Source organism: Gopherus evgoodei, chromosome 4 (assembly GCF_007399415.2).
Source record: "Gopherus evgoodei ecotype Sinaloan lineage chromosome 4, rGopEvg1_v1.p, whole genome shotgun sequence".
NCBI lineage: Eukaryota > Metazoa > Chordata > Testudines > Testudinidae > Gopherus > Gopherus evgoodei.
The window spans coordinates 16,638,130-16,660,506 of record NC_044325.1 but is presented as its reverse complement, the minus strand read 5'-3'; the positions used below and the strand labels follow the sequence as shown (position 1 = coordinate 16,660,506).

Here is a 22,377-nt window from a genome sequence, read left to right as displayed (position 1 = left end):
TGTTAGTGTGGTGGACAGATCATTTTATAGCCATCAAGGTATTAGCAACATACTGCAGCAGCGTGGTACTGGAAAGCTGGCTTAATGGGCTAGCTAGGGATTCCCCTCATTTAAGGAAAACCGTCATCAGTGTAGAACTGACATAGTGACTGTATGTTACCAGGCCCCTGGCATACCATGTGTTCCTAGGGACAGGATCAGTGTGGAGCAGCTGCTAGAAATTGCCTAGTCGGGGCTATAGGCAGTGGGGGGATGTAAGTTAAATTCCAAGATTCCAAGGCAGAAGAGACCATTGTGATCATCTAGTCTGACCACCTGTATAACATGGCCCACAGGACTTCCCCAAAATAATTCCTAGACTAGATCTTTTAGAGAAACATCCAATCTTGATTTAAAAATGTCAGTGATGGAGAATTCACCAGGTTAAAGAGCCTCCAGGCTGCTTTTACTTATGCAGGGTACAAACCAGCCCCCAGCCAGCCCCAGGATCTTGGTGACTGCCAAGGATCTGGCTTCAAGTAATAATGAACAAGAGATGATTTTATAGAGCAAAGTCCTAACAACTACTTCTTTAAGGGAAGCTGGCATGCTTCCATTTAAAATGTCCCGAATCAGAGGAAGTGTTCTTGGAAAGGACCCAAGTTGTCACTCCTCCTTTTGACAATTTCTCTGCTGGTCTGTTTCCTACATTGTGTGTTGCCACAGCTTTTTAAAGCTGCACGACAGCTCAGTACATTTATTCTGACTTACTGTCCAAAACACAAAAGGGCAGCTTTACGTCAGAAATGAACAAAAGCGTTCATATAATTAATTGATCACCAGCCTGTACTAATAGTAAAAGAATGTGGGAATCTGAAGAGGGGATGTGAAATCTCCTCCAGAGTGTGCCTAAAACCTAAGTCAGTAGAACTTCGTAGTGCACAAAGTAAACTTTAAACAAGAAAGTGGAGTGCAGCTATAACGAGCAGGTAGTAACAGATTTGTTCCCGTTCCAGCTGTCCAGTATAAAGCATAGTGACTCAGCACCTGGAGAGGAAAGCTGCATCAGCATAGCAACACTATTAGACTAGGGTCCATCCAGTAGAAAGGCAGGCACTAAAATGAACAGATTTTCATAGGGGATAATTATGGCTCAGTTAAAGTTGTTCCGGCTTTTTAACTGTGTAAAGACCATAGGACCAAGTTGTATCTAGTAATATATTAGTTCTAGGCAATGCACCATACTTTACTTGTGTTATTTGGACCAAAGAATAGCAAAGCTGGAAATATTATGTCCTGCCAAGGCACTGCTCAAGAAGTTATTTCTGAATCAGCTCATTCATTTAGGGAGTGGTTGAATGAACACAGTCCCATCTGCCAAAGCTTTTTTTCCTGGGGCCAGAAGACTTTCATTCTCTGTGTCTGGTTCAGTAGATGAGCGTACATGGTAGCTCCATGTTCCTGCACTCCCTCAAGTGCTATGGCTAAGTATAGTATTAACAGCTTCCTCTTGTGTTACCGCAGCTCACATGTAAAATAAACACTGGAAAAAATTCTTTTTAAAAAAAGATAAATTTGTTACCATATTTCTCCTCTCAGAGAAACCTTTGCTCCAGCATGTCTCAGGTACAACAGGAACTTATCTCAGGCAACATGCAGGACCTAGGTTGTGGCACCTTGGTACTGTCACTCTAACCTACAACCCAAAGATTAGAGGCCACCACTTTGCCCCTCATATCCTGCACAATAACAACTATAATTAGAACAAGAGGTGCAGAGAATCCTTTGTGGTAAAATATATAATTAGGAAGAGAACTGCAGAGGAAAAGAGTTGTAGCATGGAAAACAACAGTTCAGCTGCAGTAGTATGTACCGCAGGTGGGAAAGGGAGAAAGATTAGTTCTTGTCATTCAGCCTCTGAACCTTTCTTTCATGCCCAGCGGCATTTTGGCCCCTACGGCTCATATTAGTTTGGAGTTGTTTAACACACACAACTACCTGAGTCAACAATGTGCTGCTGTTGCAGAAAAGCAAATGCAATATTGGGTTGCATTAACAGAGGCATAGCATGCAAGTCCCGGGAGGTGATAGTACTGCTCCTCTTGGTACTGATTAGGACAGTAGGACAGTGGAACAGACTGCCTAGGAAGGTCATAGATGCTTCTTCACTGGAGGTTTTCAAAAGGAGGCTGGGTAGTCATCTGTCTTGGATGATTTAGACACACATCCTGCATCTTTTAGGAGGTTAGACTAGATGACCCTTCTAGCCCTCTAGTGATTTTACCTTTGACTTCCTGGATGTGCAGAAGTCTCAATCCGAGTTTACAGGCAGGATTGAGGAAAGTTGCAATGGACTCCTGAATTGTGGATAGAATATTTCTATGGATAATGAGAACATCTTCAGATTATGGAGGATATTTTAAAGACAGGGATGTAAATTCTCATGTTTCAGTGCCTGGGATGGACCACACTGAGAATGCCACCTCAGGGCAGATTGCGAGAAACAGGGTAGACAGTGGTTTATTCTATATCTAGGTTCACCAAGTCAGTAACAAAGAACTTCTGTAGCACCACGCTGGTTAATAAGTCATCCCTTTTAGCCATTTCAGCCCTTGACTCCAACCCAGGTAACCAAATCTAATATAGTGAGAGGTTATTGAGCCAGTTCACCATATGTGAGGTTCTTACTAATTCCAAAGGATCAGACACTTACCCCCGGTCAATATGTATCTCTCACATTACCCAAATATCACGCAGTCAGCCAATCCATAGTAAATTAAGTAACGATTTATTAATAAAAGGAAAGAAGAGAGTTATAAATGGTCAATCGATCATATACATGCAAATGTTTGCAAAGTCCTTATATCAGGTTTGTAACAGTGATAGAATAGATTGCTGGCTTGTAAAGTCTCTCTGGTAACTTCTAAAAGATTGGAAGGTCCTCAGTTCATAGTTCAAGATGCTCCTTTTTAGTTGTAAGTCCACAGTCCAGAGAATTAGAGCATGATAGAGGCAAAATGGAGTTGCATCAGAGGTCTTTTTGCCTTGTGCATGGAAATTTACTGTCCCAAGATGGAGTACAGAGTCACATGAGCATATCACATGCCCATACACATTTTATCACAGGGAGTGGCCATTGGTTCCTCGCTGGATGAGGTATTCACAGGAAGAGCTATTTGGATGGGATGAGTTTCTTCGATGGCCCATTGTGGGAATGGAGTGTCCTTAATGGGCCTTCAACACATAAATTTGCATTAGGGCTGGACAGCTATCTGGAGGCTGTCACCCAGGAACAAAACACATGTTGGAGATACAAATACGTAGCCAATATTCATAACTTCAGGTACAAAGATGATGCATGGATTTAATCAGGGTAATCACACTTGATAGATTATAACTCTTCCATTAACACCTTACAGGATACACTTTGTGTAAGATTTGTTGCAAATGTATCACAGTGGTAATATCAGTGATATAAAGACTCATCTTTAATCATACAGCATCACACAGTGCATGAACCAGAAACTAATTTAAGAAAAAAACTTCTCTTATGGGCAAGTTATCCCCCAAATTGTCTTCGGGCTTTTTTTCATCTTCTTCTGAAGCACTCTGGTATTGGCCATTGTTGGAGACGGGATCAGCTTTGGGTCAGGTCTGGTCTGGTATTTCCTATGTTCCTAGCAACTTGAATGGGATAACTCAACATCAGGCTTTTCAGATGGAGCTGTGTGAGCAGGACACAGACCTTTCTTTTTCCTATAGAACATTCTTTCTTTGTGTTACGTCTGCAGTCTGTGCAGCTTCTGCACTCCTCCCACAGTGAGAATAACTGCTAGGACAGGAGGTCACTCACACACATGATAAAAATAATCATTCTTTCTAAGTCTCTGCTATATTGAAGCAGGGAAGAGAAGGAATAAATTGGGTGATATTTGAAGGATCATTGACAGCACTAGCCAGTCATGGAAATAGTGTCTTGCATATTTAAACACACACAGCTTTTAAATATAATTCTGCATTTAGCTAGTCTATAACAGCGTCAAGAAATACTGTCGTGTATCCTGTAATGATTATTTAAGATGCAAAAGGAGAACAAGACAGCCTGCCTTCATTCTCGTCTTCCCACTCAGACCCCAGTACCTTGCAGTTGCTGTGTCTTTATTGGTTGCATATATGAGCTTGGTGTTTATTCAATAACATCATAGCCAGATAGATTAGATTAGATGAAAACAGTATGCTGGACCTCATGTTGATTTTTTTGTAGGGTCATTCTAGGCCATATTATATACCGCTTTCCTTCCCGAGCAAACCCATGGCTCTGATAGAACTTTACAAGGTAGAAGACAGCGCAGAGTTCAAGAACTTAAATCAGGATTGGATTTTTTCAAAAGATCAGTTTTAGTGCAACAAGAAGTTATGGGCTTTGATGCAGGAAGCACTGCGTGAAATTCTACGGTCTGTGTCATGAAGGAGGTCAAGCTAGTTGATCACAATGGTCTCATCTAGCCTCCAAATCTATGAATCAAAATTTGGTTGATGTCTTTCATCTGTCATTGGATAAACTTGCCAAGATTAATTTATTTTAAAGCTATATTTTTCCTGCCTTTTCTCCTAGAGCTAAAAGTGCACTATTATTGTGTTTGTCTTATACAAAAAGAGGTTGAATGAGTATATGTCTTTCCCAGAGGATTGCCCTAGGCATCACCTATTCGTGGTGAATGCAGAGCACAGAAGAGATGATTTTCCTATCCATGACGTTGTTAGCAATTTCTCACCAGTTTTCTGATTGCAACAGGGGAAGTTTTTTAAATCCAAATTTCTCTTAAATGGAGACCACCAGTAATTCATCACGTATTGAAGGTGCTACATGAAAGGGACACAAAAAAAGGACTTGAGGGGCATTCACTATCGTCTACAGTACCAAACAAAAAAATCTTTATCTAATCACTAGGCAGATTAATGCCCTGAACTTCAGGGAAAAAAATAAATCTTGATTCAGTGACCATCTGCCTGTAGAAAGTTCTGTGTAGCTGACTAAGCTGAGATAAATCTGACAAATGAAGAAATCCTGGATGGATTCCAGATATTTGGCAGTAGCAGTTTTGGCTTTGCTGATGACCTTCCTGTTCCTCTAATCTCTGGGTTGTAGGAAATGCTTACAGACTAAAGACTTGGGGCTTGTCTACACTGCGACGTTGTTGACAAAACTACTGTCTTTCATGGGTACTTAACCCCCCCCCTCCATCCCCCGCAAAAGACAAAAGTTATGTCGACGTAAATGGCAGTGTGAATGCGGCTTTGTTGGCAGGGGTGCTCTCCTGCTGACAAAGCTACTGCCGCTCGAGAGGCTGGAAGTATTTTGTGGGCAAAAGTGCCAACAAAATACCGATAGAGAGCATTCACATGCGCCAACTTTTTTAGCGACAAGGCTGTGTCGACACAGCCTTGTTGCTAAAAGCCGTGTAGTGTAGACAAGCCGTAAGTCTTGACCTCTGTGTACTCCCATTGATACCAGTGGAAGTTCCCTACAAGGGTATGGACAATGTGTCCGTATAGCCATATATTCACAATTGTATGCAGGTGGGTGATCTCACCACTGAACAGAGTTGCTCTTTTTCTGTGGTTCTTGTGGCATGGCTGGAAAGTACTGAATGGAATCTGTGTGGTGTATCGTGGCCTCTAGCGATTATGTGAAACGTCTGCATAGAGTTATCATAATTCCACTGATGTGCCCAGCTGTTCTATGAAATCACTGGTTAAGAAAGATAAAGCTCTTCTGACATTTTTTATTTACTTCTTCCTTGTCCTTCTTTCCTGCCAATTCTGTAGGGCAATTAAAAACAAAAGAAAATGGAAGATTTTTGCACTAGAAATTATTAGTTCATACTCAGACAGTGAAATCTGTTTTGACATTGTTTAACAGAGCAGAGTACATGTTCCTAATTGAATATCAACAACTACTGAAAAGAAAGGGAACATACCATGTGATTGTGAATTCACAATTAAGGCTTATAGTTGGATAACTAAACAATAAACGTTCAGGGATGTTATGCATTTTTACACTGCAGTTTCGACTTAGCAATATACAAGTGAAGCAGCTTTCACTATCCCACATGCTTTTGGGCCACTAATTGGGAATGAGGGGGCTCTCCTAACATTCCAAATCCCTGAATGGCTTCAAACAATTGCTATTTAAAAATACGAATCAGTATAACATAGAAATGTTTCCCTCTTCCTTTCCCAAATGTGGAATTCCCCCTACACTACACCTGCCCAATTTCCATGTTAGGCAAGAGTAAATCTTTCACCTGCAACTGCTTTTCTGTACAGAGAAAGCATTTGACCCTTTAAAGTCTGGTATTTCACCTCTTGCATGGCTAGAAATTGGGTTTCTGTCCTACTACAAGTGGGGAGATTTCTAATTTTACAACAGGATCCAGCACTTCCTTCTAGTCCTGGAAGCTCCTGCGATAAAGGACTTTAAAGGTATGATGTGTTTTATTTATAAAAAAGCCCTTTAGGTTGTTTCTGTGGCCCTCTCTAAGACCGTTAGAGTTGGACTGATAGTGACTAAGAAAGAGGAAGGGATATGTAGTTTAATAACAATATTTTTTTAAGACAATTAAAAAATAGTATTATAGGTGGGGGCAAGTAATACTGCCTATTATTAAGGTTGCCAGACACTTCCCATTATAAAACCCTGTTTTCAGTTGTTGTACATATGTCATAGAATACTCAGTACTATATTATAGGCAGAATTGGTAGCACTGCCTTTTATTATGGTTGCCTGACACTTCCTATTATAAAACTTTGTTTTCAGTTGCTTAGAACTTTGCCAACTTGCAACTGTTTTGGATGAAATTTTCCATGCAGAACATCTCCATCAGGTTAGAATTTGTGGAGAAGTTTTAGCTAAATTATTTCAGCTGTTGTTGCGGATGAGATTAGGGACAAATATGTTGTTTTTCCATGTTAAAAAAAATTTGTTGTCCTTTTTATTTGAGAAGCTCTAGTGCCCCTGTGATTTGGAGCAGGGACTTGAAACTTGGCAAGGAAGTGAGTTTCACGTCAAACATATGTACTTGTATACACAATATAAAAAAATCCTTGCTTTAATATATGCATTTTTGGAGACTAATTAAATCTATTTGGCTGTAGTTCCAGAATGTTTCCTTCCCACCAGCATCCGAGGGAAAGATCTTAATTTTCATTGTGGGCAATGCTTGGATGCTATCCTGCTTAAGGGCTTTGGATTTTCAATTGCCTCTCTTTTACCCCTTTTCCTTCTCACCCATTTACACATACACGACCACTAGAACATCCTGGCGTTTGGTTGGTTGGGAAGGCATACTGCCACAGCTCCCAGGTTGTGTTGCTATCAGTGATAGAGCAAAGACTGCTCCATGCTGAATTATGAAAGCAGGTTCACCGGTGGCAGCCTGATGTGTGGCTCCCAAGCCTCCTTTAAGGTAGCTCTTTATCATTAATTTAACAGCTAAATTCATTTCTTAACTGTGTTTTACAATGTAGACCTCAGTCTATTTTTAAGTGACTTCTTGAGACGTTTATGAATTTTCATCCACTAGCATTGATATCAACATGCTTTTAATTTCAATATTTTTTTGTTTCTATAGTTTTATTTTTGGTGTTGGATCTTTTTTGGGGGGTGGGAGGCAGATAAAGGAAGGGTCAACTTTAGGTATGTAGAGCCTGAGCCATAAATCAATGGGAGCCTGTCCATTGGGTTCACTGGGCTTTCGAGCAGGCCCTTGGCAGAGTTTTCCAGATTACAGCAGCAGCGCTCAAGATGGACTTGATGCAAAGACTACTGAAATCAATGGGAGTCTTTCTGTTGACTCCAGTGTCCTTCGAATTTGGCTCCAACACCAGAATAACTCCACCTCCAGCATAGTCTGTCTCTCAAAAACAAAAGAAAGCAAATGCCAAAGTGTGCTAGTTTTACTCATTTTTACTCTTGATTAGCAGTGGTATCTACAGCACAGGTTGGTATTTTTCTGTTTTTCAGGGGATGTAAGTCTGGAGTCTGATGCCATGAGAGAGAAACCATTCAAATCTGAAACTAACATTAGTCCACATGAATGAGATTTGCACTTGCTGAATCGTAACTAAATCCAACTTGCACGTTTTCTTCTTCCTCACAGGGTGGACAAAGTTTGCTCGATTGACACGAGCTTTGACTAACAGCCGAAGTGTTCTGCAACAGCTAACGCCAATGAACAAAGCTGAGGTGGTGCACAAACATTCAAGATTAGCTGAAGTAAGTGTGAGACAGACTCCCGACTTCCCTTGTTTAAAAGACAGGAAGTGATGGATAAAAGAATTGGCATCATTACTAACTAACATTTTAATATAAAGAATAGTCTTCCCTGCTACTGATTTCAAAATACATCTTTTACTTATGTGAAAGAACGTATTAAATACATACAGCCACCTTTTCTGGATGAGGCATGACTGGTTCCCTTGCAAAAATACACAAATCTCTATTACTTGCATGACCCTTTGTTTGTGTTTGTGTAACTGTCATTTTAGTGCATTAATCAGGTAATTGTGCACCACAGGGTGCATAGTTATGCCATCTGCATGCAGTTTTACACTCCCATACAACCAGACTGTGACACCCTTACTCTGAGTAAGTAGTAATTTGCTCCTCAGGTAGTCCCAATGAAATAAATTGGACTGCTTGAGGATTAAGATACTATCTCACAAGAGTCCTTGTCTGGCTGTATGGCGATTTGCATGCACAGAGAGTGCATGTGTGTTTTTGTTCATGCATCTGTTGCACCCAGCTCTGAAAGTCTGTCCTGCTGTATTTTTATCACCTCTTGTTCTTTAAATGCTGTGCATTAAATCCACTGTTAGCCTGCAAACATTCCTTTAACAGTGCAAATAATGCAACAGGTGAATGCTTTCAGGTTAACCAAAAAAAAAGATTTGCTGCTATCTTCTCTGAGCCCACTGGTAAGTGGGAGCTGCCAAAACGTATGAGTTACTGAAAGTGACAGTCCCAGTCTCTCTGTGCCAGAAGGCTTTTGTACTGAGTCCAGTGTTAAAGATTGATGGCAGCATAAAATGTATCCTGTTCTCTTCGTAGTTTTTGTGCACATTTATAATAACAGTTCTGCTTTAATGAAATCACAGTTGAAATCTACCGTTTTCCACTACTCTCACTGCTGGTTTTTTCCATGAACTATCCTGCACAGGCACTGAGACAGCCAAGGTGATGTAATGGGCTGCTCCCATCTCTAGCTTCTCTGACTCAATGACTTCTCAGTGCTTTGTGAACCTGGTTTGGGTCCACTGGTTCTGGGCAAGAAGTTAGCCTCTCCAGATGAGCTACAGCTTACGCAGGGCAGAATATGCTGGCCACATTTCAATATTATTAACAGTGTTTGTCATTTGCAGACGAAAACAGTTCACAGTACAGTTGAGCAGCATGAAGTGCAATGGTCCTTATAATTCATTGTCCTCCACAGTTAAAGCTTTTGCTGCCCACATGCCATGTCAAGCGAAGCATGATGGTATTTAAAGCACAGAAAGAAACATGGTCTCTACCCTAATGAGGTTACAGTCTAATCTGAAATGAGACACAACAATTCAGAGTAACAAAGAGTGGAGGGGATGAGGATGAGGGTAATGCCCATTGGATCAGTTACATCGTTAGCTGTTGCACAGAACGTGTTTTTTTTCTTTTAATTTGTAACAGTGGCTGGCTGCATAAGAGCTAGAATAGAGACCTGGGGCCAGCCAGCCAGCCATAGTTACTAAGGAGGCACATGCAAGCAGAGATCAGCTGGCTCCCCTATAAAGAGCAGCCGGATGGTGCAGAGAGTGGGATGCTTAGGGGGACCAGAGGCTGCTGGGAGTGAGCAGGCTCCAGCAGAGGAACTGGGGGCTTGGGAGCAAGGCTACAGGAAGGTGAAGTGAGGGGGCGAAGAGTAAATGAAAGGACTTAAGGAGGGATTGGAGAACTTTGTTTTGAATATTTTGTTAAATTGACAACACTGTCCACTGTTTTTCCTGAGTGAAAGCCTTGCTCTGTTGCCTCCATTGCGTTTTGCCATTGACTTTCATGCAGCCAGGATTTCACATCCTAATCTTAGCAACACCCAGTTCTTCTCTTGCAAAGAAGAATGAAAAACATTAATTGACTGGAAATTTGAGATTGCAACACTTTTTCATACTTTGATTCATGCACTTAAATATTGTTCTATTTGCTTCAGACTTATTCACTCCCTATTAATCAAGAATACATTCCAGATTTGAGCATTTTGACAAGTACGACAGTTCTGTTTGCCATTTAGCAGCCACTGTTAATATGGTACATTAGCTCCAGTAAGGGGTACTGAAAGTGATGTGTTAGTACAATCAGTTCCTGGAGACTGAAAGCATTTACTCTATCCTAATACCCATTTGGAATCCAAAATCCTAAATCTTCTGTTGGTTCCAACATATATATATAGGTCTTTCTTTTGGCAGCTCAATAAGTTAGTAAACCGGAGTAATCACTGTTTTGTTCCTACCCACTTAAATTTCTCATGTTGGATTGAGATAAGTGATAATTAGACTAGCTAGAATAAATTGTTTTGGCTCTTTTACAAGGTTTGCAGTTCTAGATTTTTACAAAGGTGAGTGTGCAGAAAATACAAACTTTGGAAACTGTATTTAATTTATAAATATGTCCTGGGTCCAGCACTATTCAGTATTTTCATTAGTGAGTTGAAAATGAGACTGTGCAAATGAAAAATAATATTAAGTCATCATCGATTTTGACTTTTTAATGGCAACAATGTTTTGTGCAGTCTGGAGAGAGAAAGGTAAGGAAGCATGCATTGCAACCCTATCCAGTCATACAATTGCAAGCAGTTAGACCAGATGTTATGAACATAGTATTTTACTTTAAAAGGAAATCAGCCAATGAGGCTACAGTCCAGTAGGTCATTGAGCAGGATAATGTTTTGGCTACTTTTTAGATTCAGAGAGAGTTCAGGTATGAATGCTAAGCTTTCCAGGACCTGTAGGTTTGAATGGGATCTCATATTTTCAACTGCAGGGCATGAGCTGTATCCAGATGGCCCTCATGCCAGTTTGTTGGCAGAGCACTTTACTTTGAACTTTTGAGCAGTAGTTGTTGGCCTTGTTTTCACTCTGTCCGTCTGCAAATGATCTTTGTAAGATTACCCTTGCGCCTTACGCTTTTCCCATGTATTGAGTAATAGCCACCTCCACCCATTCCTACATGATTTATGCACTGATGAGCTCAGGAGATTAACGAATTAAATGATTTAGAAACTACAGGTCGCCTTGGAACCTTCAGGGTATAACAGAAACATTCCTTCCTTAATTCTGTGTATTACACAATTTCAGAAAGTGCCCATTATAACGAATGTTAACTGAAAGCCATAACATCTGTGTTTCTTTCCTTTTATAGGTTCTCCAGCTTGGGTCTGATATTCTTCCGCAGTATAAACAAGAAGCTCCAAAGACTCCACCACACATTATTTTACACTATTGTGCTTTTAAGACCACCTGGGACTGGGTCATCTTAATTCTAACCTTCTATACAGCAATTATGGTTCCCTACAATGTCTCCTTCAAAACAAAACAGAACAACATAGCCTGGCTGGTGTTGGACAGCGTGGTGGATGTTATTTTTCTGGTTGACATTGTTTTAAACTTTCATACAACCTTTGTTGGCCCTGGGGGAGAGGTTATATCTGATCCCAAACTCATAAGGATGAACTACCTGAAAACTTGGTTTGTGATAGACCTTCTGTCCTGTTTACCTTATGACATCATCAATGCCTTTGAGAATGTGGACGAGGTAAGCAATTGCAATCTGTATGAAACTGACTGCACTGGGTTATTTCTATTTTTAAATTCAGTTAGGGTCATGTTTATACTTACTAGAATTGAAACTCTGCAAACATTGGAGGATAAAATTTGGCTGTTGGGTTTTTCACTAAGCAACGTTGTCCTGTATGGGAAGGGAAAGTGTGTTGCTAAGCAGTGTAAGAGAATATCAGTGGTGTGTGTGATTTATAAAGTTAAGGGGCTGGATTTTAAAAATTGTTCACTGTTGACCTATCTCTTCTTCCACTGAAGTCAATGGTAAAGCTCTCAGTAACTTCAGTGAGAGCAGAGCAAAGGCCACCTCTGAATGTTTTTGAAAATCCTGACCATAATTGCTATTTATACCCTGCTGTTTTTCATTTTCTCCTTGCAACTTCTTTTTTAATTTCTGTTTGGGAGATGAACACCACTATTGTCTGAATTTTAAAAGGCTTAATTAGAGCCATATCTTGAATTTTTGGAGACTATTTGAGAAAAAAGTGCAAATCTTAAAAAGGCCACTGAATTAAAGCTTCTTAACGTTTAGCCCTAATAACATTTAAAAATAATCAAGTTTGCAGGCTAAAGTAATGGAGAAACAAGCAATAACTACAACTAATAATGCATACATGAATCACTGTAGACAAAATTCAATATTAAAATGCAGCCATAATGGTATAAGAACTCATTTTAGTTTCCCTTTGAGGCCTCATATCCTTCGGACATTATACAGATGAAAATGTCCTTTGTTCATTTTTTATTATCTGAACTGTTATTTGTTTGAACAATACAAGTGATTTTTTTTTAATCCTTAAAGAATTCTTATCACTGCAATTATATAGACTCACTTTAAAAAAATCCACACTCCTATTTCTTAATGGAGATTTTTTGGTACAGATTTTGCAAAGCTCTTTTTAAATGCCACCCCTGCCTTTCTGCTTAGTATAATCTTTTGACATTGTTCCATTATATTTATAGCAAATGTAACAAAAGTAATAATCCTTGCAGTTTAAATGCAAGCTCATATGAGAGCTGTCTCTCTGGAATCAAGTTATACAGACAATCCATGTAAGAAGCTGATCCTAACAAGGTTTTTAATGTACCATAGCTTATTAACATAGGAAGAAATACTAGTTCCATGTTAACAAGAGCCTGAATTTACAAAAATATCATGGGTCTTCAGGTGTGTGTGTTTGAATGTGGAAAATGAGCAGGACATGCATTATAGCATGTAAACTATATGCAGTTTTGCAGTTTGCTAACTTCTTTCTCTAATGTGTCATGGAAAGTAACTCACCTCGGATATTTGTAAAAGGGTGTTGAGTGTGTGTGTGTGTGTGTGTGTGTGTGTGTGTGTGTGTGTGTGTGTGTGTACATATACAAATTACTGGCTCAGTGTGTATGTATCTACATACACACTGAGCCAGTAATTTCTTGTATACTCAACACCCTTCTACAAATATCCGAGGTGAGTTACTTTCCATGACACATTAGAGAAAGAAGTTAGCAAACTGCAAAACTGCATATAGTTTACATGCCATAATGCATGTTGTCATAACATTTCTTCCCAGATCTGGACCTTAGCGTCCAGAATATGGGTGTTAGCATGAAAACCTCCAAGCTTAGTTACCAGCTTGGACTTGGTATCGCTGCCACCAGCTAGGAATTATACAGTGCCTAGCTTACAGTGGTCTTCCCAAAACCTTCCCTGGGGGACCCCCAGACTCAGAAACCTTGAGTCTTACAACAAAGGGAAATAACTCCCTCCCCTTGTTTCCTTGTTACTTCCTCCCAGGCTCCCCTCCCTGGACAACCCTAGGAGATTCCCTGCTTCCAGTCCTGGAAACACAAGTACCGAGAGATCTTATCTCTCTTCCGCCTCACCCAGAGGGTATGCAAAGTCAGGCTTAGTAAATCTAACACAAAGAGATTTTTCCCCCTGACTTCTTCCTCCCACCAATTCCCTGGTGAGCTGCAGACTCAATTCCCTGGAGTCCCCACTAAAGAAAAACTTCAACAGGTCTTGAAAAGAAAGCTTTATATAAAAAAGAAAGAAAAAGACATTAAAAATAGTCTCTGTATTACGGTGACAATATACAGGGTCAATTGCTTAAAGGAAAAAAATGAATAAACAGCCTTATCCAAAAAGAATACAGTTTAAAATATTCCAGCAACTACACACATGTAAATACAAAAGAAAACAATATAAACCTATTGTCTTACTGTCCTTGTACTTACAACTTGGAAACAGAAAATTAGAAAGCCTGGAGATAGAAAGATCACTCTCAGCGCCGAGAGGGCACAGACCCAAGACAAAAAACAAAGAACTCACACCCCAAACTTCCCTCCACCCAGATTTGAAAAAGTCTTGTTTCCTGATTGGTCCTCTGGTCAGGTGTTTGGTTCCCTGTGTTAACCCTTTACAGGTAAAAGAACATTAACCCTTAGCTATCTGTTTATGACACATGTCCTGCTTGTTTTCCTCATTCAGACACACAAACCGGAAAACCCATGATATTTTTGTAAAGTCAGGCTTACACACACACACATGCACGCACACACGTAAAAAAATCCCACCACCAACAAACACTAACAAAAAAGGGATTGTGAACTACGCTAGGCCTAGAGCAATTATGGCCAAGCTGCTAACGTAGATATTTGACAGTTTCCACTCCTGGTAAGTAAGTGAGCCATTTGTTGTATTTTTCTTTCATAAAATTTCATCATGTAGCCCTGGAACCTTTCAATGAGAGACGGCTATTAGGAATCTAGTTATTAGTGCCTGAAAAACAGACTCTAGGGGGCTTAGAAGTCACCTGAATAATAAGACACTGAGCTGTTCTTCCTGGCTTAATTTTCCTTTTTCTCTGCCTGCAAGTGAAGTCTTTTCTGATGGGAATGGCGGGTGTCTTCATTTATTACCATTTAAATGTAAATTTTTTTTGCAATTTTTTGTTTTCTGGAAGGTTGTAGTTGTTTGGGCTTTTTCTTCATTTGTCTTTGAGTTTTCTGAACTGACTGCTTTCCTGTGAGAGAACTTTTGGGCTTGGTACCAGCAATTCTCCCAAATTATATTGATGTGATAAGGAAATTGAGATACTCAGGTTGGAAGTGCTGTGAGAAATATTCTCACATACTGTAGGTCTGATGAGAAGGTGGCTCAAATTCTTCCTTGAGCTAGATAAGAGAAGGACAGATGTTTCTACCTTTTTCTTCTGGAAAGTGCCTTGCCTTCAAATTGTTCACTGTGGCACTGAAGAAAAAAGGAGGGAATGGGTAAGGAACTTGGCTTCAAGCTGCATGTTGAAGCAGTGCTCAAGGCATTGTTCAGTGCTCAGAAATTGTTGCTGTGGAATCAGCACCTACTGCCCTAGCACTTATGAAAAATTTTCTGCTCCATTTTGGGCACATGCCTTGGCAGTGAAGGATGGCCCAAAGGCAGGGTTAATCCTAGGTGGCTGCACAGAGTCCTAAACAAGCTCTTCAACTTGCAGCCTGGCCCAGCATTCCCCTCCAGTCCCACAGCAAGGAGGGAGGAAATTCTTGGCTTTCTTTGACTTCTGGAAATTTCGGGCTATGCTCTTACTTTGGATTCTTGCAGATCATAAGTCCAACTCCCTTTTTTCCCCACAGGGCTCATCAGATGCACTGGCCATTTCTGGTGGGGATGAAGGCAGGTGGAGTGGTGGGGAAGGAGGAGAGATCCCATGTTGTAGCTTTCCCTCTCTGTCGGGCCCTACAGTGCACCCTGACTGAGTGTTGAAGGGAAATGCAGGAGGTTTAGAAGTATGGATCTCTGGTGCCAATAGCCCCCCCGCATGCACATGCATCTGAATTTGGTCCAGAGAGAACAAAATGTAGACTACTAGCTCCCCACAGTCCACTTTAAGATACACGCACTCTATTCTATGCCATAAACTAATGATTATCTATTGTCTATCTACCGTGTGTGTGTGTGTATATGTATATTGTGATGGGGCAAGGCCAGATGACTACAGTAAAGTAGTGAGAAACAGATAGGTTAGTCCCAGGCTAAACAAATCCCTGGTACCATGGTAACCAAATGGCAGTTGCTCCAGGTTAATCAAGACACCTGGGGCCAATTAAGATCCTTCTAGAAGGCAGTGGAGATAGCTAGATTGATTGGGACACCTGAAGCCAATCAAGGGCAGGTTGGAACTAGTTAAAACCCTCCCAGTTAGTCAGTGAAGCGCGAGTGTCAGGAGCTATGGGAGGGAGTTGTGTTTTTGGAGGAATGAAGTAGTACAAATCCATATCAGGTGTAAGGAAGGAGGCCCTGAGGTAACGATGAAGGAGATATTGAGTGGGGGCTGCTGTGGGGAAGTGTCCCAGGGAATTGTACATGTCCTATTTCCAAAAAGTCAGCTACTATGGCTGCTAATTTTAGGGTCCCTGGGCTGGAGCCCAGAGTAGAGGGTGGGTCCGGGCTCCCCCCTCCTCTCCCTGATTAATCACTGAGACTGGGAGACAACAGAGACTATGCGAAGGAGGATTGCTTCTTCTCACCTCCCTTGTTGGCTTATGATGAAAATGGCTCAGTAAGCTATGACCCTTGCCTCTAGAGAGAGAAGGGCTACATATAGGGTCACAGTGAGCCTCTGAGGCTAGCAAAATCCACCAGGAAATGCAGGACCCACGGGGTCAAGGACAGTACTTTGTCACTATATATAGTGACAAAGTACTGTCCTTGACTCCGTGGGACATATATGATAGGGGGTTCCTGTAGTTTCTTATACAGTAATTAATTTATCGCAATATAAGCGTACGGATCTCAGTATTTCTTTTACTGGCCACCGTGTGAATAATTAACTATTTTATAATTCAGTTACTGTAGATAGGAAAGAAATAGGAAGCATGTACCAAGAAACCTGAAACGAGGGAATGTATGGAAAGAGAATGCTGGGGTAGCATGTTCAGAAGCAGGGAATGTTGGCCAAACTGGGCATTTTACCACTGATTTCACTGGGAACAGAGTTAGGCCATTGCTGAACGCTTTTTGAGAATTCAGCCGTAGGTGTATATGACTGCAAATCAACATAATTTTATTGCTCAGTGAAAGTAGAGTCACAGCCGCAAAATGTGGAGGAAAAGTTTATGACACTAAGATCTAGGAGAAGATTAGGATGATTTGATGCAGAGGAAGAGGTGTAGCTTTACGCAGTAAGAGTTATAGAGGCATTTTATAACGAGCTTAAGAGGATTTGGATGATGTGACAGGTAGGGAGAAAGGTAGGATAATGAGAGAGAGAGAGAGAGAGAGAACCACACACGGAAAGCAATCTAAATTGACACGGTAGATGGAGAATTATGTGTTTAAGTGGTATTAGGGATATAGGAAAACATGGTAAAATATATTGGAGAAAAGAGAAATACTTGAAGACAGAAATTGAATAATTCTTTTGCAGATTACCCGCTATAGCTAGGAAAATGGGTAGCATAACGCAGACCTAGACATCAGAAAAATGCCAAGTGTCATCATTAATTGGAAAATATTAGATGCACTGTTAGCTCAAGCCAGTTTAAAAAGAAAAGCCTAAATTGTTCAGACTTGGAAGTATAAGCATCTTAACCCAGCTCTGAAAATCTGGATTCACAGCTCTGAAAATCAGGCCACCTAGTTAACTGCTAAAGTAAAAATGAAAGTGTCTAAAAGTTTGAAGATTTGGGACTGTGTTTTTGTTTTTGTTTTTAACTTCAATCCACAGTTTTTACTTATGCAAAACTCCTGTTGACTTCAGTGGTATTTATAAATATGCAAGGTCTGCAACAATAGCAGCAACAATACTGTGCTTATGCAGTGGAGGGCTGTAGCACTGAATGCCTGTGACCACACTGTGGGGCTTTATTCCAGGTGTCTTAAGTGCTCCACAGGGTTATTACTGATTTGGTGAAGGCAGGTTTATTGTGGGTGACCATGCAACCACTGACAGTCTATGACTGAGCAGTGTCCCCTCCTGACCTCAAATCTGATTTTTTTTGTTTTTTTTTTTGTTTTAAAGCTCTCGATGTCTTGGAGACTTTGTCTCCAGGGTGGGTGAAATGATCCAAAAGGGCCAGCTAGAGGCGGCCAATGATGACTTTAGTCCTCTCAAGGCCACTTCTCAATGATACATCCCTATAACCATCTTGTATCTAGTAGTCACCGCTGGCAATGCGTATGAAATGCCTCCAGCCTCCTGATATGTTGTTTAAGCAATGTCCATCTTTCAGATCCGTATTTAAGGATTGGAAATGAGCAGGTTTGATAAATCCTTACTTTTGCCTATAGTTTCTCCTTCTTTGGGCTCCAGACCCTGTGCAGGTCCTTCTTGGGTGAAAGTGCTAGACCAACGTTCCTTAGAATGTTTGGATGGCTGCACCTGTTTGATGACAGTTTACTGCTTAAATAGATGAAGTCATCCACTATTTCCACAGTTTGTCCAGAAACACAGATGTCTTGTATCACAAATTTGTGCCAACACTCTGGTTTTTTGTTTTTTTTCCCAAGAAACACTTAGCCCAAGGGACTTCCATTATATTATGGAGCTACACAGCACTTAACAGCTGTAGTTAAGACAGGCGCTCTCTGAATTTTCAATCAGGTGTAACAATTCCCTGAGTTGCTTTATCTGCGGGGATTGAACCAGGGACTTCTGGATCTAGAAACCTAAACATCAGCTTCCACCAAAAAAGCTATTGGCTTCGAGGCACAACTATTATACATGGTACAGGTACTAGAGAAGGACAAAGACCCATAGTCAGTTAGTGTGAATTACCCAGGCTATCATCACCCCGTTAGTAAATCTGGATTCCCTACATGGCATAGGATTGAGGAGTCTTGGGTACTGGTGCTTAGATGCTAGGGTGATGAGTGCAAAGTAAGAACTCATGTAGAATAGAATCATCCAAAAATTAGTTCTTTGGAAGGTGGAAGACACTCCTTCAGATTGTTTTCACACCAGTTTAAATAGGGCTTGATCCTTCATGCACAGATTTCATAGGTTTACTAAATAATTGGTGCTCTTAATGTTGCTGTGAATTTTGGTTTAAATTAAGGAGGCTTCTGGTTAGTAATGAAGCAAAAAGTGGAAGTTTTAGCCTGTCTCTTCCAGAGCAATGGGCTGGGAATAACACGTCTGGTACTGTAAAGAATGAGGTAGGAAGTATTGATATGGAGATGGATTTGTTTGGTGGTAGAACTGGATAGCAGCCTGGGTTTTCAAATGGTTTGTTCTAGGCTCGTTCCTCTGCACCTAATATTTATCTTCAAGAACCCACAGCTGGAAGTTGAAGTGAGACATATTCAAATTGGAAATACAGTAGAACCTCAGAGTTATGAACTGACCAGTCAACCACACACCTCATTTGGGAACTGGAAGTACTTAATGAGGCAGCAGCAAAGATCAAAAAGAAAAAAAAAAGGCAAATACAATACAGTACTGTGTTAAACATAAACTACCAAAAAAATAAAGGGCAAGCAGCATTTTTTCTGCATAGTAAAGTTTCAAAGCTGTATTAAGTCAGTGTTAGTTGTAAACGTTTGAAAGAACCACCACAACATTTTGTTCAGAGTTACGAACATTTCAGAGTAACGAACAATCTCCATTCCTGAGGTGTTCGTAACTCTGAGGTTCTGCAGTAAGGCACACATTTTTAACAGACAGGGTGATTGCTCATTGGAACAAACTACCAAGGGTTGTAGTGGATTCTCCATCTTTTAAATTCTTCACATGAAAACTGGATTCTTTTCTAGACGATATGCTTCAGTCATGATGAAATTCTGTGCAGGTCAGACTAGATGAAATACACAAATCTGTACATTTCACACTGAGACGGAGAAATTTTAATAGCGTAATATCATTTTTAGTACCAGTTTTGATCTGTTATAGTAGTTGCAGAAACTTCCATGCATTCATTTTACTAGACAAAATAGCAATTGTTATCAATTGAAAGCTGATTCAATTAGTTCAGCAGTAATATCATTTACAATAACTTACCAAAAGTATTACCTTTCCTAAAGTACTTAAATGAAGGATTTATGAGACCTGATTTCAATGTGCTAGCAAGATGAATTGACGTACTTAATAAGAAAGTAGCACTGGTACTAAATGATACAGTCTGATGTTAGCTACTTTTGTTTTTCTCCAAGTGACTGACAGAAACCCCACCCAGAATTGAATCACCAGTGAAGCTAAGTGTTAAACTATGCTGAAAACTCTGAGTAACACAATGATAGAAGTGATCAGACCAAGCCGTGGCAATTTCTCATTTCTATGCAGTCTGAAAGTCATTAAATATGAAGATTACCACATTCCCTCTGTGCTATACAGAAAAGTATATAATGTAATAAATACAATGGCTTGCTTAGCATGGCCAAGAATAAATGTAGTCTTGCGTAAGCATGCCATACAGCTATAAAGGATCAAACTCCTTCCTAATGCAAGTCCAGTGAAGTTTTCTGAATTACACCAGGAATGAATTTGTTCCAATATATTTGTCCGTAGTGTCAGATTCTATTCAAGTTTTCTAGCCAACGGTTTAAACTATAGGATATTGAATTTTAATTACGCTTTTCATCTGGCTTTTTCTTTTCTTTTTTAAATGTACTTCATACATTACTGGGAAACAGATGTGGGACAGAAGTCATTTTAATTCATATCTTTAGTAAGATATACACTAGCTAACACAGAGTCTAATTGGGCTAATTCCATGTGGAATACTTTCAAGGGAAGCATTGAGTCCTGCCTGCTTGTCTCTCTGGCAAAAGGAGGAGAGGGTTTAGGAAGAAAACAAGGCAAGTGAAGGAATCTTTTCAGATGCAGCCCTAAATAACACTGACTGCAGTGGCACAAATCTGTAATATTCAAACTACTTCATGCAAAAGGAAGTGGAGGGAATAGAACACTTTGCAATATTTGGAGCATAAAGTTCTTGTACGCAAAATGGAGTCCAAAGATGGCACAGGAAAAAAAAACAACTGAATGGCTAAACAGAAAAATATTCCTTGTTTTCAAGGAAGATGTCATTGTAATTTGACATGATCCTTCCTTTTGTTAAATACATGCTAAGGGCAGGAGCGGTGACATTGACAAGAAAGCTCCCCCTGGAGAGCTGAGTGGCTGAACCTTGTGCCTAGCTGGGAGCTGACGAAAGAAACTAGGGCAGTTTTGGACCCTGCTCCCAGCTGGGCAGGCGAGACGCCCGAGGGGAGGCAAGAAGCCCCAGGTGGTAGTGGGGGGACAGCCCTCTGGGAGCCACTGGGGCAGACAGGCTCTTGGCAGGGAGCTGCCAGTGTAGCTAAGAGATCAGGCTCTCAGCTCCCCACACTGCCCCTCTTCGGTTGGTGGAAGCGCTCCTGGTGCGGACGTGCACCACTGAACCATGGAGTATAGTGTGGACCTGCACTATGGCTGTAATTACTGCGGTGGCTGTAAGTCGACCTATATTAGGTTTGTAGTGTAGGCATACCCTGAGAAACACCTCTGAGTATTCCTTCACTGCGCTCTCCCTGATCTGGGGGTGAGGATGTGGTAGTTTGCTGCCAGCTTCATTCCACTTGCTGGCTATTAGTGGAAGGGCTGGAGCCAAGACTTCACCCAGTCCTTGCCCCTCCCCATCCACTCCCTGCCGACCTGCTCTGCGAGGGGAGTAAAGGCTCAATCCTACACTGATCAAAGTCAATGACAAAACTCCCTTTGACTTCAGTGGTGTAAATGAGCCTCTGTTCATCTGGATCTAAGGTCTTAGTAGCCTGTGCAGAGGTTATGCTCTTACATCCTTAGGGAGACATATAGAATGAGTGCAGCACTAAATCTAGTCCTTAAAAAGTTACTTTTTAGTTTTTTTGCACTAGCACTGAGATTGGTATCCATGAGGATACATTAATTGATTACCTAAAAAAGGCCTGTGAGCATATATGATGTGTTGGAAGATTTGTTTGAACATTAACTTCAGAAAAGACGCATTAAGAAGTTAACCAGGGATTTTAAGGCTAAACTCTATTTAAGAAGCTCAAGTTGAAAAAATTTGTTGAGAGTGATTTACTTGTAAAATTTCAAACAGCTTATATGTCAGGATGCAGTGCTTGTTTTTTACTGCACGGCTATGTGCCTTCTGGAGCTGTGCTTATTTCTTGCTTATTACTTACTAATTGCTTAGTAATGAAATTTAACATTACAGTGCAGTAGGACTAGACAACTTCTAAATCAAACTCAGGTAGGTCAAGTCTGGAATCTCTGCTGCATTATTGTTTTTGATCCTTCCAAGGAGCCATGAAGTAGGCTCCCAGTACCAGAGGAGAGATCTGTTAATTATCCCCAAAAGATTTACAGCTTGGTGGGAGCTAGAGAGGACAGTATTCTTAAGCTTATATTTGCATATGTTCATGTTTCAGGTCCAGGCAATCTTGGCTGGCCTGAGGACTAAATCATGAGGGTGAGGGGAAGCCAAACTTTGATTTTGATCAAAATGTTCATCTCTGTCTTGTCCCCCAGCTTTGATTTCAATATGATGGAAACTTTAGCTAGTGCAGAATATGCAGGGAGTATA

At 40.6% G+C, this 22,377-nt stretch overlaps 1 protein-coding gene across 2 annotated transcripts in view; it reads left to right on the top strand.

Annotated features, from left to right (window-relative positions):
• The window catches only part of KCNH5 (potassium voltage-gated channel subfamily H member 5), a 248,629-nt gene that overhangs the window by 43,052 nt on the left and 183,200 nt on the right, over positions 1–22,377 (top strand). For both annotated transcript variants that reach the window (XM_030558539.1, XM_030558540.1), the window contains exons 5-6: positions 8,142–8,257; positions 11,429–11,821. In XM_030558539.1, coding sequence (XP_030414399.1) covers positions 8,142–8,257; positions 11,429–11,821 — 509 coding nt within the window. The remainder of the gene's footprint in view (positions 1–8,141; positions 8,258–11,428; positions 11,822–22,377) is intronic.